Here is a 15,182-nt window from a genome sequence, read left to right as displayed (position 1 = left end):
TCGTTTTATATATTGTTTGTTGGTTCGGTTCATATACCTAGTTCATGTGCATTTCGCGCAAGATTTGCATATGTTAGTATCTTTTGTTCTTTGTGGGTAATTTGGAAGGAAAGGGTGTGTGTTGGGGACTGGTCTGCCATCGTTCCAGTGCTCATGTCACGGGAATTGGAACCTGGTATGAGTTTGGAATGGTGAGTGGGGTATTCTGTAACAGGCAGTTGTTGCCAGCTGTTCCTAGTGCTGGAAGTTGTGAATAAAGCTTACCAAGTGAGCTTTCATCTCCATCTCTTCAGAGTGCGATGGGTAGTAGTTTTGTTGGTACTATCATTGGCGGCCCTGGCAGGGGCTATTGGTGGTGCAGGGTGCAGTGAACTTCCAAGAAGGGGCCTGGCACTTACTTTATTACAAATTAAGTACTGCCAACCATGCAGTGAAAATCGTAAATTACCCTACTGAACCAAGTAATTTACGTATGTTCAAATATATATTATATTCTATATCTATTTTGAATGTAGTATAACTCGCCCTCTCTGTCTCAATATTGGAATAGGAATTTCAGATATGCGGTAATAAAATAGATTGGTCTTATTCGATTTGGCAAAACCATTTGCACTGACAGGGTGCAAACTATTGTTTTACCACTATTTAGCTGGTGTAAATGATGTTTGTGTATTTGGCACTCTTTATTGGTGTTAGACTAGCCTACAGGGCAATCTGGGATGGCCACAGAGTTGGTCTGGCAAGTCAGTGTGTTGGCTGGTTTTTGGCTGTTTGTGCTCCTGTTTTATGGTCAGGAGGGCTGTGTTTTAATGTTGATTTCACTGATATTAGTTTTTAGATATCTGTGTACATGCCAACCCTCCTGATTCAGGCGGGAGACTACCGATTTCAAGGCTAATCTCCCGCTTCTCGATTCCTCATTGCAAAAACCCGAATCCTCTGCGGGCTGGGCCTGGTATTATGTAACCCGATGTATGCAGTGCCAGTAACTTGCTCCTGCAGGCCAGTGCACAACACTTGCATCACGCTCGCTCTGCCTCCCATGGTGCTTTCTCCGTGCTTCAGACAGGTAAGAAATAAAACGTACATTTGCGTTTCTAATATCCGATCCTGCAGCAGCAGATTTGCAAAACCTATACTTGACAGGACCCGATTCAGGCCCCAGTAGAAGTCAGTGGGAGCATACATTCCCCAGATTTATTATTTTAAATCTCCCACTTTTGTCTTCTAACATGTTGACATATTTGGATATCTGATTTGCTATTTGGGGGGACACCTATATTTTGGTACCTGAGCCTACTTTCTGTGTCAGCCCGACCCTGCATTTTATAATGTATAAAACTGTATATGCACCAGGGCTAATTATATAATGTGCAAATGCTAGTATAGCTTCAAACCGCAATCTATGCAGTGTGGGCCCAGTACATACTGCCTTGCATATCACATTCAGTGGGATCCAGTCTTTCCCACGCCTGATGCATGGTCTGCACCTGGCATACTCGCGGAGTGGGGACAATCCATCATAGTCAGGAACCGTGCCGGATGGGGCATGGACGTTTGGAGTTTCCAGCGTTTAGAGGCTCACGCTCTGAATTACATTTCACGAACATAGAGAGGATCGGAATTATCACTGAAAACAAGGGATTATACTGGCAATTCAAATAGCCTTGAAAAAGTTGCGGGGTCAATTCCACCCTAAAGCGACGAAACACGTGCTGGCTAAGACCGCAATAATTTCTTTGGCTATTCGGAAACATCAACAGAAACAAAGAAAATATTAAACTACAACACCAAGAAGACGCCTGTTGTTTTACTGTTACTTAACTATATATTTTGACCATATGCAGGGGATATCTGTTTTCCCCCAGGGTTATTTGGAAATATTTACAGTCACACAGCATGGTCAGTAGACAACTTCAGAAATAAAGTCTAGGGTGTCGACCTAACCATTACTCGACACCCGTATCCATTTATGAACACAATCTTACAAAACTATACATACATCTTTTCATACTCATAATTTTTCCTCATAGAAAATGTAGGCCAACTGGCTTAGGTGATGATATGCAAAGTAGTCAGAAGTTCCCAAAATAATACTTTAAGATTAATCATCTGTCTGGATACTGAACAATGCAATCGGTGGTCAACTGGAAAGAATGAGGGGTCAGAAGTGTCCACACATAAAAGAACTGCAGACATGTTTGCGTGTGTGTGAGATGTTTCTTGTATTGATATGTTGACTCACCAGCCCTTGTGTGGATTTCAGCTATATATAATGGCTGTATATAATTCATGAGTAGCATCCATTTGTTAATTTTGCCTTGCAGTTTGTCCGTCTAGGGCCTTGGGAAGATATTCTCCTTTTATACCGAGATTCTTTTTTTCTTGCCATCTATTCTGCTCAGTTGAGGAAGTAGTCTTGTCAGGTAATACATATTTAAATGCTTCTCTTCCAGAGGCAGAGGATGAAGTAAAACAAGTGAGTGTGTGGAATGAGAGACCGGGTGAGAAGCAACAGAGATGAGCACAGAGCGATAGGTCGTCAGCTGACAACATATAGTGAAACCCATCAGATCCCTGTCCCTTGCCTCAACTCTAGCTGATGCTTTCAAAGCACAGCTTAGAGTGAATCCACCTTGCTTTTGCTGGAGCTCTGCTTATGCAGCACTCCTTGGGCCCGGCCATGCATTCACCGCAGCCACCCAGACTGGAAGATAGAGTAATTCACTGATTTCCTAGTTGCCTTGCTTCATCAATTACTCCTCAATGCGTTGTTATTTCTAGCATTGTTATGCCTAATAGAAGCTTTATTCTGCACAATATATTTCTTAACAGATTTGTACATAAATCTGTTCAAAGGAGCTCCTACAAATGATCATATACCGTTTTCTGTGTAGTTGGGAACAGTTGATTGCCCATGAAGGCTGGCAGCATTCAGGGTCAATAGATCAGTTAGTGATCCTAAAAGACACAAGCTAATGGCAGCTATCTTAGTAGGTACTCCCTTGTTGGGTGGCTTTATCTGATACAACTGTTTGTGTGGTTGTATTTATCTGCATTTGACAGCCATAGTCTGGGATGATGACTCGAGGCACCATGGCTAAGGGTTTCATTCCTTATATATGAATTTAGCAATGAGCACTTACAAGCACTTGTGAAAGGCACTTATTTGGCTAGAGATGTTGGAAGTTCTATTTATCTACCTTTGGATTTGTCTGGCTACCTCAGGGCCTGCATGTTTTCATGACCCATGGATGGGTCTGTCAAGGTTGAAGCGGCCACCTATTCAGAGTTTCTAGATGTCTCCATAATCAGACATCCTTAATGTGTTTACCTTGTCAACTCTTTCTGCAGATTCATACATCAAAGTAAGGTTGCACTGGCGTATAATTTTCTGTGTGTTTCATTGTTTTGACATATCAGAAGTATTAGATTAATAGATTCACAGATATGGTAACACATTGGCTGTATTTGTTTGATGATCAGGGGCCACTTCTGGTATTTCCATATTGAGTAAGGGCGCTGATGAGGAAAAAGAAAGAGGTGTCCGTGTCCCAATTGCCTGTGTGTCATCTTCATTATGCAGAACTTGTGCCAAATAAAAGTAGGTCAAACATGTTTGGTGTTTAACTTGTTTAACGCAAGTCTGAATTTGCTAGCACTGTGTCTCATCTGGTTGAATGCATTGTCAAGCCAGCCATTTCTGCATATAGTCTAAATCAATAGAGCTTAGCACGGCCCCCAAACCTGTTTGGTGGTCTACTCTTCAACCTGCTGAGAAAGTTCAAATGTGGTTGTCTTGCTTGAAGCAGGTACCACTGTAGCACCACACACTCCTTTATCTAAACAAACTCCATCTTACTACTACTTTCAGAAAAATGTGCCTTATTAGTAGTCGGTGGTACTGTCAGGCATAAGCAAAGTGTGAGGTGATAGGGACTTGCTGCGGGAAGAAGATGCAACCCAATCAGCACAGGGTTCCCTGTGAGACTGTGGAAGACCAGCCTGTGGTCCCAGTACATGCAACCAGAACTTCTGGGACTGGTTGCCTTGAAGGCCAAGGGGTGGGACGTACAGGTCTTGAGTGGCAGCAGTGCTAAAGCAACCATTCACCTCACTTAGGAAGGTGCCTGCAAACTTCTCTTGTTGTATTTCCTCCTTTTCTATCACTATAATGTGTCCTTCACATTTGTTGTTTTGATCCTTGTTCGGTCCCATCAGTTGCCATACTTATGCCTGAACCTAGAAATACTTATGGATTACTGTTTGGCTTGGTTTGATGTGTTTTTCCCTGGCTTCCATGTATCTTTTTACCAGGCTTGCTTTCATTCAGGAGTTTATCTTCTCTGTTACCGGCTTCCTTCACGTTGGCTCAGGTTCTCTGCCGCCTGCTATTCTGAAGCCAGTAAGCATATTAATGAAAATCACCTTTATTATTGTATTGCTTTTGATTGTGAACTGTAGTAAACATTTGTTTTCACATCTTCAGAAAACTTTTAACTTTATCCTGGCGTCCCCGGTGTGCCCGCTTTGTGTACCCTGAAGTGTGAGAGATGAACTCCAGATGGGACTGTGGTGCTCCAGCTGTCTCTTCACTCTCACACATTCCCATTTAAATTCCCCTTCTCTTCCACAGTTTGGTCTTGCTACCCATCCTTGCTCACATACCAGCAGACCTGTCCTGAGGAGTGGGTGCATTGCCAATAGACTCTGCGAAACCTGAAAGGCGCCTTGATTAACTCAAGATAAATCACTTTAATGCAGGAAGGCACACTATGTCATCGAATGGTACAGTATAACACCAGGGGGCCTAATATGTATAGGGCGCACTTTCCCTGCTTGTATACAGCGCACTTTAAAACAAGTGCGGTGGGTACAAGCAGGATAAGTGCGCCCTATTACACTGAATGCTCTGCCCCAGGGCAGCCACTGAGTGAAAAACAGAGCGGCTTTGAAGCAGCTGCTCTGTGTTTTAGTATTCAGGCTGCAACCCGCCAGCACTTTTAGAGGAGATTAGAGATCCCCTTGAGGGGGGGACAGTGAGTGACTGCACCCGCCTGCAAGGGGATGTCTGGGGGGTCTGTAGGAGCTTCTTTCCCCCTCCAGCGGGCTGCCATAAGGGGCCCCCTGACAGCTTCTTTGCCTCTGTGCCCATGTCTATAAATATAATACAGGCTAGTGTTGCCAGATGTTTTCACAACTTCTAGCCTAAAAGCAACCAAATACTAGCCCAAAGTAACCCAATGTTGCCATTCCATTAACTTATGTGTAGCCTGACCGCAACATTCAAAAATATACTTCTTATTCAAGAATTGTTAATTTACGCCCACATTAATCAGACAACCTCATTTTGTGCATTTAAATCAAAGTTTGTCTGTCAGGAAAATTGTTACTTACTTATATCTCATGATGTGGGGCAAGCTGCTGAGAAATGTTCTGGGTCCGATGTTGGGGGCTGCAACTGCGGAAAGGTTCTTCAGTGGAAAGGTGCTCTATAGCATCAAGTTTATTTTTCGCACTTAAGCCAGCCCCCAAGAGTAACGGGAATATAGGCCAACGCTTCACGTTTGCTCAGACCTGTTTCATTGCTCTGTTCATGGGTAAATGCTGAACATCTCTTTACATACAAAAGTTAAGTATGCTTGGTACTTTTTGGTACTAATCAGAAGAGAGCTGTCCATTGCATAACCCCCACCCCACCCGCCACCGCGCAAGCATGATGCCAGCACAGAAGCACATCAGTTCATGTGTATTTATTTATGGGGTTGGAAACAGGGGTGCTCCAGAGTGATGCGTTCTTACGCCATTTAAAGCCCTTTACATGAGCACAACTTTGATTACATGAGGTCACGTTTATTTTCACAGGCAACAGGAAAGTAAGTGATTTGCCTAGAATCACAGGCTGGTCAGCCAATGCCCAGACTCAAGCCTGTTTCCCAGTTACAAAAGCTGGCATGCACTGGCCGCCCGTAACACCACACCAGGGGAAGAAGGGGAGTGGCGGGCAGAAGTCCCTTATGTACTTGAGGATCCAACAGGACCTCGAGCCAAGCCAGGCTTCAGGTGTCCCCCCTCGAATATCTGGAGGCAATAACTGGACGCTAAGCGAGGCTCCAAGATATGGGCCAGGTAGCAAAGAGAAATGGGAATGACAACAATTCACCCCTGGGCAAACGCTCCTGATTCTTCGATAGCTGCCAAGATATCCAGATTTAAAAAATAGTACAGACATAGCACTAGATTGTGACAAGTGATTCACTTCCCAAAACTCTAGCCAAACAGAGCTGTTTATTAAATAGGCAATAACTTGAAGGGCCAAATGGAGTGTTATGGATTCCAAGAGCATTTTTTTATATCTATACCGGCAACTCAAATTATTGGAGCAGTTTACATGAGCAGCAGGTACAGTCCACAAGGACACAGTGCTGCTTTACTTAGCAAGTACTCACACTACTTACAGGCAGTGTCCTCTGCACCCTTAAAGTGCAATACCTGCTGAAGTGAGATTGATAAGCGCAGTCTTAAAGGGGTCATAGTGGTGCAGAAAGTGTAATAAGGATACATACATCCTCCCTTTTACTTACCTTTGAAATGTCTGGGGGGCTGGCGCAGAGCTTACTCGAGAGCCCAATCCCTAAGGAAAAAACATGCTGTTGGATGGAAAAGGCATGGTAGTAAAGAAGTAGAGAGGGACCCCTTAAAACTATCAAGGGAAATAAGGTACTTATAACCAACAAAAACAAAATTCCCTTGACCCACTAGTTTCACAATGCTCAAGTGCCACAATTAACAGTACATCAACATATTGAGTGCTATATTCAAATCCTTAAAAAAACACTTTAATATCACAAAATCATTTGTCCTTCACATTCCATTGTACACAAGTTAAAACCGCTTGAAGCTTCACAATACTGTCACAATATAAAATATAATTCCCTCATAAAAAGCACATACAATACATATAAATCACAGGCAGATTAATGACCAACAAGTTACAATTATGACCAGCATAATCAAGACAACACAAAGTGTAAGACACTATCCTTGTCGTATACAAATGCACATCAAGTAGGGCTCAAAAACACGTCAATTAATACACTGCTTTCATCAAGACACAGATTTGTTGTCTTTATTTATAATCAATTGCTGTATTTCTTCTCCCCTAAGTAGAACAAATTATATTATCAGTGACCAGAATGTCTACATATTCAGTTCTTCAGCATGTTCAGTAAACTCATATTGTTTCCTTGTCTAGGATTACTATACTCCCATAAGTGACAAGAAAAAGACACAATAGGCACCCCGTAGTTGGTCGGGATATTATTGGGTTCCCCTCGGTGTTACCCTGATGGGAAAACCTCCCTCCCCTCTCTTCGGATGAGGCTACATTGTATCACTTCATTATGGCGCTATTCTGCTGCATTTTAGCCACACTAGAAAGTATGGTCTCCGAATCTTGATCTCCAACTATTAACACTGGGTCTTATGACATTTGGTCCAAATATGTTGGTGTTTTCGGTGTCTCCTACCCCAATTCGGTAAAGCCCTGATCACACCGGAAATAGAGAGAAATATATTCCTGCACTCTCCCTTTCCAGTAGATCCTGCTGGCTCGCGCAGCCTTAACGGGTCAGTATGTCCCACACAACCCTATCCGCCCTTCCATTGCCCGGGCTTTTGTTCTCACCTTGTTATTTGTATTAAAACAAGGCGTACCCCTTGCTCTCATCAATTCTTAAGGCAATAACTTCTAACACAACAGGTTGATGTCAAGCACTTGTTTTGTCTGAAAATTCTAAGAACCTGCAGGGAATATACGATAATATGTTGTTAGTTTTGATTTCTCCCCCCTTAAATTTTGTCGGACCTCGTCCACTTGCAATAACCATCGTTCACTTAATTAGTTTTACCTTTTTTCTATGCTCCGCTCGTATTGCTCATATATTGTGTTGTTTCAACCTGGGCATGTGTTCCCTTCCGTTCGTGGGATTTTTTTATTGTTATCTGTAAAAGATAAATATTGTTCCCTCATTACTTCTATGATAGTGATGTTGTCTATTCCGTATTACTGACTTCTTTTCCTGTTAGTTGCAGTTTACCTGATGTTCTGCACCGCTCCACGTGGTTGTACTTTGTGAAGTTTTGTAGTCGCTTAACTGGTCAACTTCTAAAACTGCTGTTTATCTTTATGCAGCTCAAACAGAAACCGGAGAAAGTTCGGGTATTAGTCTCGATACTTCCATACACACCGTTAAATGTCCTACATTTAACTACGGTCCCCCGCCCATTGATCGGTCTTATACGCATTACCTCTGTTGAGCGGTCTCCCCTCTAGTCACAGCGTGCCGGGTTGTTTGATAGCCTCGAAGCACCCATTGCATTCCCTTCTATTCAGCTTGAGAGAGCCGCTGTTACATGGTCACACCCACCTTGTTTTGCCTGAAAGCTCATTTCTGATTGGATAGTTCTTTCACACGGTGTAGGTTCTGTTTTTTTTAATTTATTTTAACTTTATTTAGCTCTTGCCCTTAAACAGTCTCTAAAGTGATACAAATACTCAATGTTTTATCTACTTATATTATCCTCCAATTCCACCCCTAATATAGGAATTGTATACATCATCCTAGTAATCTAAGTGGAGGTTCCTACAACATTCTGCATGCCGGGATGTCATCCCGTGACAACCTAACTTAGTGATCCCTCTTCTTCTAACACCCCCTGTTAGGTTCTCCTGGTTCTCCTTATATCTGTCACTGTCACTGGCGGGAACGACCTATTTTCAGGTTTAGCGTAACATTCCCTCTAGCCACTAGGACCCATTTATTTAGTGAGATAATTGTGTCACCACCCAAAAGGCGATTATAATGTTGTTGATACGCTTCATCTACCCATTATCCAGTGTATACCTCTTCCCACGTTTGGCACTATTCTGCAGTCAGTATACTCACTCAAGTGATTACTACACACTATTTTGACATTATCTTAATCCAATCTTCTCTGGAGTTAAGTCCCTCCTCCACTGTGTTAAGGTGACATATGAACCATTGCTCTCTTTTCTTCCTCTTCAGGTCCAAGTCCCCATCTCTTCTGTTTATCACTATCTTTTCTAGAATGAACCATTTAAATTCACTGCAATCATGTTTTTCCTCCCTAAAGTGTGCTGTCAGGGGGGCATTTTCCTTATTTGTCCTAATCGCTGATTTGTGTTCTAGTAAGCGGATGCGGAACTCTCTACTCGTTTCTCCCACGTATCCTAGTCCACATGGACAAACTAAAAAGTAAACCACATTCTTGCTGCGGCAATTGTTTAAGGTAGTGGCAATCAGAATTTTGCCCGCAAAGATCATATTTTTGCATTCTAGGCATTGCGGACACATCGAACACGTGCCACATCTGTTGTTGCCCTTAGCCACATCACCCCTCAGCGTACTTTGAATTTCTCCTGTGCTCTTATAAGTTTTCACCAATGAGTTTCTAATTGTTTTATTTCGTCTAAACGAAAAAAGGGGTTTCTGCAGTTGTACATTCGCGCCATAATTTAGGATTTTCCAATTCCTATTTACTATATTTTTGATTTGGTTACTTATTTGGGAATATTGTGTCACAAAAACTATTCTTCCTGAGGCTGTATTCTTTTTATCTTTTTTTGACTCTAAAAGACTGTTCCTATCATAGAACCTAGCTCCTTTTAGGGAGTTTTTAATCAGTTTATTGGGATAGCCTCTGGCTTTTAATTTTTTCTTGAGACTTTCAGCATGGTGATAAAAATCTGTCACAGTTGTGCTGTTCCTGCATGGTCATAAAAATTCCCCAAAGGGAATATTATCTTTTTGTTAGTCGGGAGAGTTACTAGCGTACTGTAAAAGTGTGTTCTTGTCAGTGGGTTTGGTGTAAAGCTCCATTTGTAACACATCCTCCACATTCTTAATTTTAATGTCTAGGAATTCCACACTGGAATTGCTGTAACTAGCTGTAAATCTCAAGTTGGGATCCCCAAGTTGATCCACTCTAAAAATTCTATCAAAACCGTACTGGCACAGTTCCATATAAAGATGATATCGTCTATGAAACGGTGCCAGCAGGTGATGTTCTCAAAATAAGGGGCAATCTCATTAAATGTATGGCGTTGTTCAAAGTTTCCTACATACAGGCAGGCCAGACTAGGGGCACAGGTGGCCCCCATGCTGGTCCCCTTCGTCTGCAAATAAAGTTCATCCTTGAACAAAAACACATTGTTTTTTAAAACCATTCTGATGCAGGACATGATAAAGTCTTTATTGCCACCTTTAAGATCCTCCCCTTCCAGGATGGCGGGAATTACCTCTATAGTGTCGTCCTGAGGGATATTGGTGTACAGGGCTTCAATATCTGGGTGACCAAAAATTGTATTCGCTTTCGCAAATCCATCCTTCATCTTTGCCTCTAGTTAAAAGGTTTGCCACTTCTTTCTTAAGATCTCACATTTTTGTGAATTTAATACGCTGGTAATGATCTTTTACATCTAAAAGTTCTCTCATCTTGTCTTCATATTTTGGTGTGTCAAATATCACCACACCGCCGCCTTTATCTGCGGGTTTTATAGTCAATTGGTCACAATTTTGTAAGGCTGTTAATGCCTTCCTCTGCTCTAATGGTAGATTGTTATTGTAATTTTGCTGCACTGTCATGTTTTTGATTTCCATCTCTATTACTTTTTCAAAGATCTCTACATTTTTGTGAACCTGGGCCAGGTTCCGTGTAACCCCAGAGGAACCATCAACCTCAGGGTGGGGGACAGGAATACCTAACGACGAGAAACAAACAGAATTGAAGGTAACAGAACTCCTCATCATAAATCTTTCCCAAGGAATTTTAAATAAGGAGGAAAAAGAGGTATTGCAGAGAGGGTTCAGTTTTGCCCCTACAGCTGTGCACAACATGTTCGAGCTAGAGAGTGACCTCAGAAATTTCTTTAGAAAGATAAGATTAAATAGGTTCTTTGAAGACAAAATGTATGAACCGAAGCCAAATGTGACAGGCCTTAAACCTAAGTCGACCTTTACACCGAACCTGTCCCAGGTTCACAAAAATGTAGAGATCTTTTAACACCTTCGCTGCGGCGGCTATTCCGCCGCAGCGCTAGGGGGGCGGGGGGGCTGCGCGGCACGCCCATGCTGGTGACGGAACCGCTACATCACCAGCCTCGGTTGAGCTGTGCTGATGACGGAGCGGTACCGTCATGGCCCTGCCCGCTCAATAGAACGAGCCGCGCAGGCGCGAAATCAGCGCTACGTGGCACGTCGGGCGGGCCATGACGGACCGCTCCGTCATCAGCACAGCGCTAACGCGGCTGATGACGGAGCGGTTCCGTCATCAGCACGGAAGTGGTGAAAAAGTAGTAGAGATGGAAATCAAAACATGTCTTGAAAAAGTTGGAACAATATATATGAAAACCATCGAAACGCGTTGACACCGTTTAGAGCACAATCGAAGGACAGACACGAAAAGCGTTAAATACTGATGAAAGCAACATATTAATTGATGTGTTTTTGAGTCCTACTTGATGCGCATTTGTATACGACAAGGATAGTGTCTTACACTTTGTGTTTTCTTGATTATGCTGGTCATAATTGTAACTTGTTGGTCATTAATCTCTCTGTGATTTATATGTATTGTATGTGCTTTTATGAGGGAATTATATTTTATATTGTGACAGTATTGTGAAGCTTCAAGCGGTTTTAACTTGTGTAGAATGGAATGTGAAGGACAAATGATTCTGTGATAATAAAGTTTTTTTTTAAGGATTTGAATATAGCACTCAATATATTGATGTATTGTTAATTATTGCACATGAGCATTGGGAAACTAGTGGGTCAAGGGATTTTTTTTTTGTTGGAAAAGGCATGGGCGTGGGAAAAACAGCTGACTGCTGGGCAGGAGACAAGTCCGAGGTCCAAGAGTACACATGTCGACAAGAGCTGAGGCGTCCTTCCTCAGTCAAGATGGTCTGCTGGTGGTTGCAGCAGTGTAGATAAAAAAGGAGGCAGTAAGGATTGAGTTCCAAAATATACAGGGCAAAAAGGTATGGGGCGGGCCAGGGAAGTGTTAACACACCAACCAGTGACTCATGGATCTGACCACGCTTGGGTCAATGGAATTAGGAGGTAGGTTTGCACGTTATGGGAGCAGGTCAGAGGCCACTGCAAGACACTCATAGAAGGGAATTTCCAGTGCATCAAAAGATTTATGGCCCTGCAGGTGTTAATGTGGACAGGGTACATACCTAAAATCAGGAGAAGGGGCATAGCCATGGCAAGATAATCCTTAGCTGCAGCAAGGTTGCACCGCACAATTCTCTGAACCCGCTGCACACTGAGTAGGCTCTAGGCCAACGTTTGATTACCCGCCCAACTTGCTTTTTCCTCGCACAACTGGGCAAAATAGTGCCCAAATGTGTGAGAAGTAGCCCAATCTGGCAACCATGAATACAACGCGGGCGCAGAGGCAAAGGGATTCCATCATTTGCATGGGGCCACACCCCAATGCAAATGAGTGAATGCTCTCTTGAGATATCGCTGGTGCTGTATGTGCGCCAGCGCTTTCAGTATTGCAGAAGGGGCCGCACAAGAGTCTGCGGCCCTTTCTGAAATACCAAAGTGCCCTGGGGATGCACAAAGCAGGCACAAATGCCCATTGCGCCCCCCAGGGTACTTTGTGTAATACTGCCCCAGCTCTTGATTCAGGGTGTGCCTAGACTATATCTCGTCTGTTAATTGAAGCATCTTCAAGCAGACACCAGTATTTTTGCAAAGTGTCCATATTATAACAGGTCTATACAGTATTTGAATTTTCATGCCAGCCACCGAACTGTGACGAACCCATGGAGAACTATGATGTCAGCTGGAATCTTGTGTGCTTGTAAAGCTAACCTGCAAGATGGATGACGAACGCAGCACATCCTCAACCAGCCAACAATGCAGAAAATGGAAACAGAATAAAGCTGGGAAAGGGTAAACGAAAGAGACTGAGGGCGGATAAAACAATACACAGATCTTTCCAGAAAGTGCATTAACCTCCATAGTTCCAGATTTATCGTACCATTATTATGATTCTCTGTGATTTACAGGGCACACAATGATTTATGGAGCAGATGCCTTAACCCCATAAGATATTTAAAAATGCAGACTTTGCAACCAATTAAGCAGAACAGATATACTGCCCTGTTCCTCCTTGTTGCCAATTTATTTGTGGCAGGGTTTAAAAAAATAAATGAATAGGTTAAAGGCCAGATTTTGCGTCATGGTTGCCGCACTTTTTGGGCTCAACTCGAACGCAAAATCTAATTTGTTAAATATTTTAATGCGCTCAAATGAAAAATATGTGTGAGATCTTAAGAGCTGAAGTCACTTCTTGTGATGTCACTTCCTGTGAAGTCATGGGTTGTGATGCCATGCGCAATGCCAAATGATGTGATGTCATGTGCCATGATGTCACTTGCATACTGACTAACTTGGTCAGTCTCCCCACTTCTATTTTTAGGAATTGTGCCCTGCACAAATATGACTAATTGAAATTATAAGTTTTATTTTGAATCTTTGAAGTTGGCCCAGGTGACAAATGAGATTTTAGTGGTCACATCCCTAGTTAAATCGTGCTTGGTGGTTGCCTTGGCTCCGACATCCCCCAAAAAGGTGGTTGTAGTCTGGCTGTTGGATAAAATGCATACCCTTGTGTCTGTCCTCGCTAGCAGTTTTATGCCTGCAGTTCCTCCAAATACCGCTTGAGCGTGCTGGTGTTTTGGAATGAAATGTCGCTGTAGCTAATTTTGCAACCTCAGTTGGTATGGAAATTAAAGTGAAACTATCCTTGACTACTACGGAAGTACGTCCACCTGCGAGGTGTTGTGAATTTCTCTCCCTCTTTTTCCTCGTTGCTGTAAACAAGGGTTCTTGGAGAAACTTACACATGCCCGGCTGCCGGTGCCGTGCGGTCAGATGCTTTCGAGACCGATCCTGACATGCATTTCACACGCAAGGTATTTGATCTGTGTCTTTTCATGTGTTTTAAGACCCAGCCCCATTGGGCACCACAATCGGCAGATTTTCTCTGGCAGTGCTTTATTGCGAGGTAAAGTTATCGTAGACCTCCTTGTACAGACACACGTGTTTTGGGCTTTAGTAAAGTTCTTTAAAGCCTTAGGGTAATTTTCAGGCTAAATACAGCTCATAAACATCTAATACATAAATACATTTACTTTGACACGTTGTCAGGCGTGTATCTTTTATTCTAGCGGTTCACGTGCGATGAGCGTACTACAACTCCCAAAATGCACAGTTTTATGGAACTAAAGACCAGCTCCGTGCACGAAGTGTGTGGTGCCCCTTGAGCAGGGGCGGCTGGTGACATTTGAAAGTGGTGTGGCGTAAACTAATTTGCATATTGCAGCGAGCGAGCCCAAACCACCTTGCATCCATCCATACATCATTCATGCATCCACCCATCTATCCACCCACCCACCCTGCATCCATACATCATTCATTCATGCATCCACCCATCCATCCATCATGCATCCACCCATCAAGCATGCATCCATACATCATTCATACATCCACCCATACATCCACCCACCCATCCTGCATCCATACATCATTCATTCATGCATCCACCCAGCCATCCATCATGCATCCACCCACCATCCATGCACCCATCCACCCACCCATCCACCGAACAATCATTAATGCACCCACCCTGCATCCATCCATCATTCATGTATTTTTATGACCATATAAAAATAAATTATGGACTCTAACAAGCCTTTAGGATCGATGTTGAAGGATGTGCCAGTTTACATATTACATCACTCCTACCTTTTTATGCTGGAAACCTTCTACCGCCCATGTATTTGCCATCCTGTAAGCCCTAGGTATGTACTATACAAATTCACATACAGACATACACCAACATGCATGCAATAATAAATACATATATCATGCTATTCCGCCTCTACCGTTTGTTAACATTTTGAAATTTTATAACCTTAGTTCAAAGAGTACATTATATTTGTGGTGACAAAGTTGTTAACTCATTTTCTGGAAAATGTTTATAAAATGAAATCTGTTGAAGGCTTTTGTTGCAACTATCAAAATAGAAATTCTGATAATTTTTACATTTCCAAAACCCCATGCCGTGAAATAAACGGGTGA

The 15,182-nt window shown here is 42.7% G+C and overlaps 1 protein-coding gene across 3 annotated transcripts in view; it reads left to right on the top strand.

Annotated features, from left to right (window-relative positions):
- Positions 1 to 15,182, top strand: part of DAO (D-amino acid oxidase) — a 219,542-nt gene that overhangs the window by 86,802 nt on the left and 117,558 nt on the right. The window contains exon 1 of one of the 3 annotated variants that reach the window (XM_078667400.1): positions 13,848 to 14,014. The exons of the other annotated variants lie outside the window; for them this stretch is intronic. Within the exon in view, the coding sequence (XP_078523526.1) occupies positions 13,974 to 14,014 (41 nt within the window). The 5' untranslated portion in view covers positions 13,848 to 13,973. Of the gene's footprint in view, positions 1 to 13,847; positions 14,015 to 15,182 lie in introns of those variants that run through there. 3 annotated transcript variants of the gene reach the window in all.

This window comes from Lissotriton helveticus, chromosome 11, assembly GCF_964261635.1.
Source record: "Lissotriton helveticus chromosome 11, aLisHel1.1, whole genome shotgun sequence".
NCBI lineage: Eukaryota > Metazoa > Chordata > Amphibia > Caudata > Salamandridae > Lissotriton > Lissotriton helveticus.
This window is presented reverse-complemented; position numbering and strand designations above follow the sequence as displayed.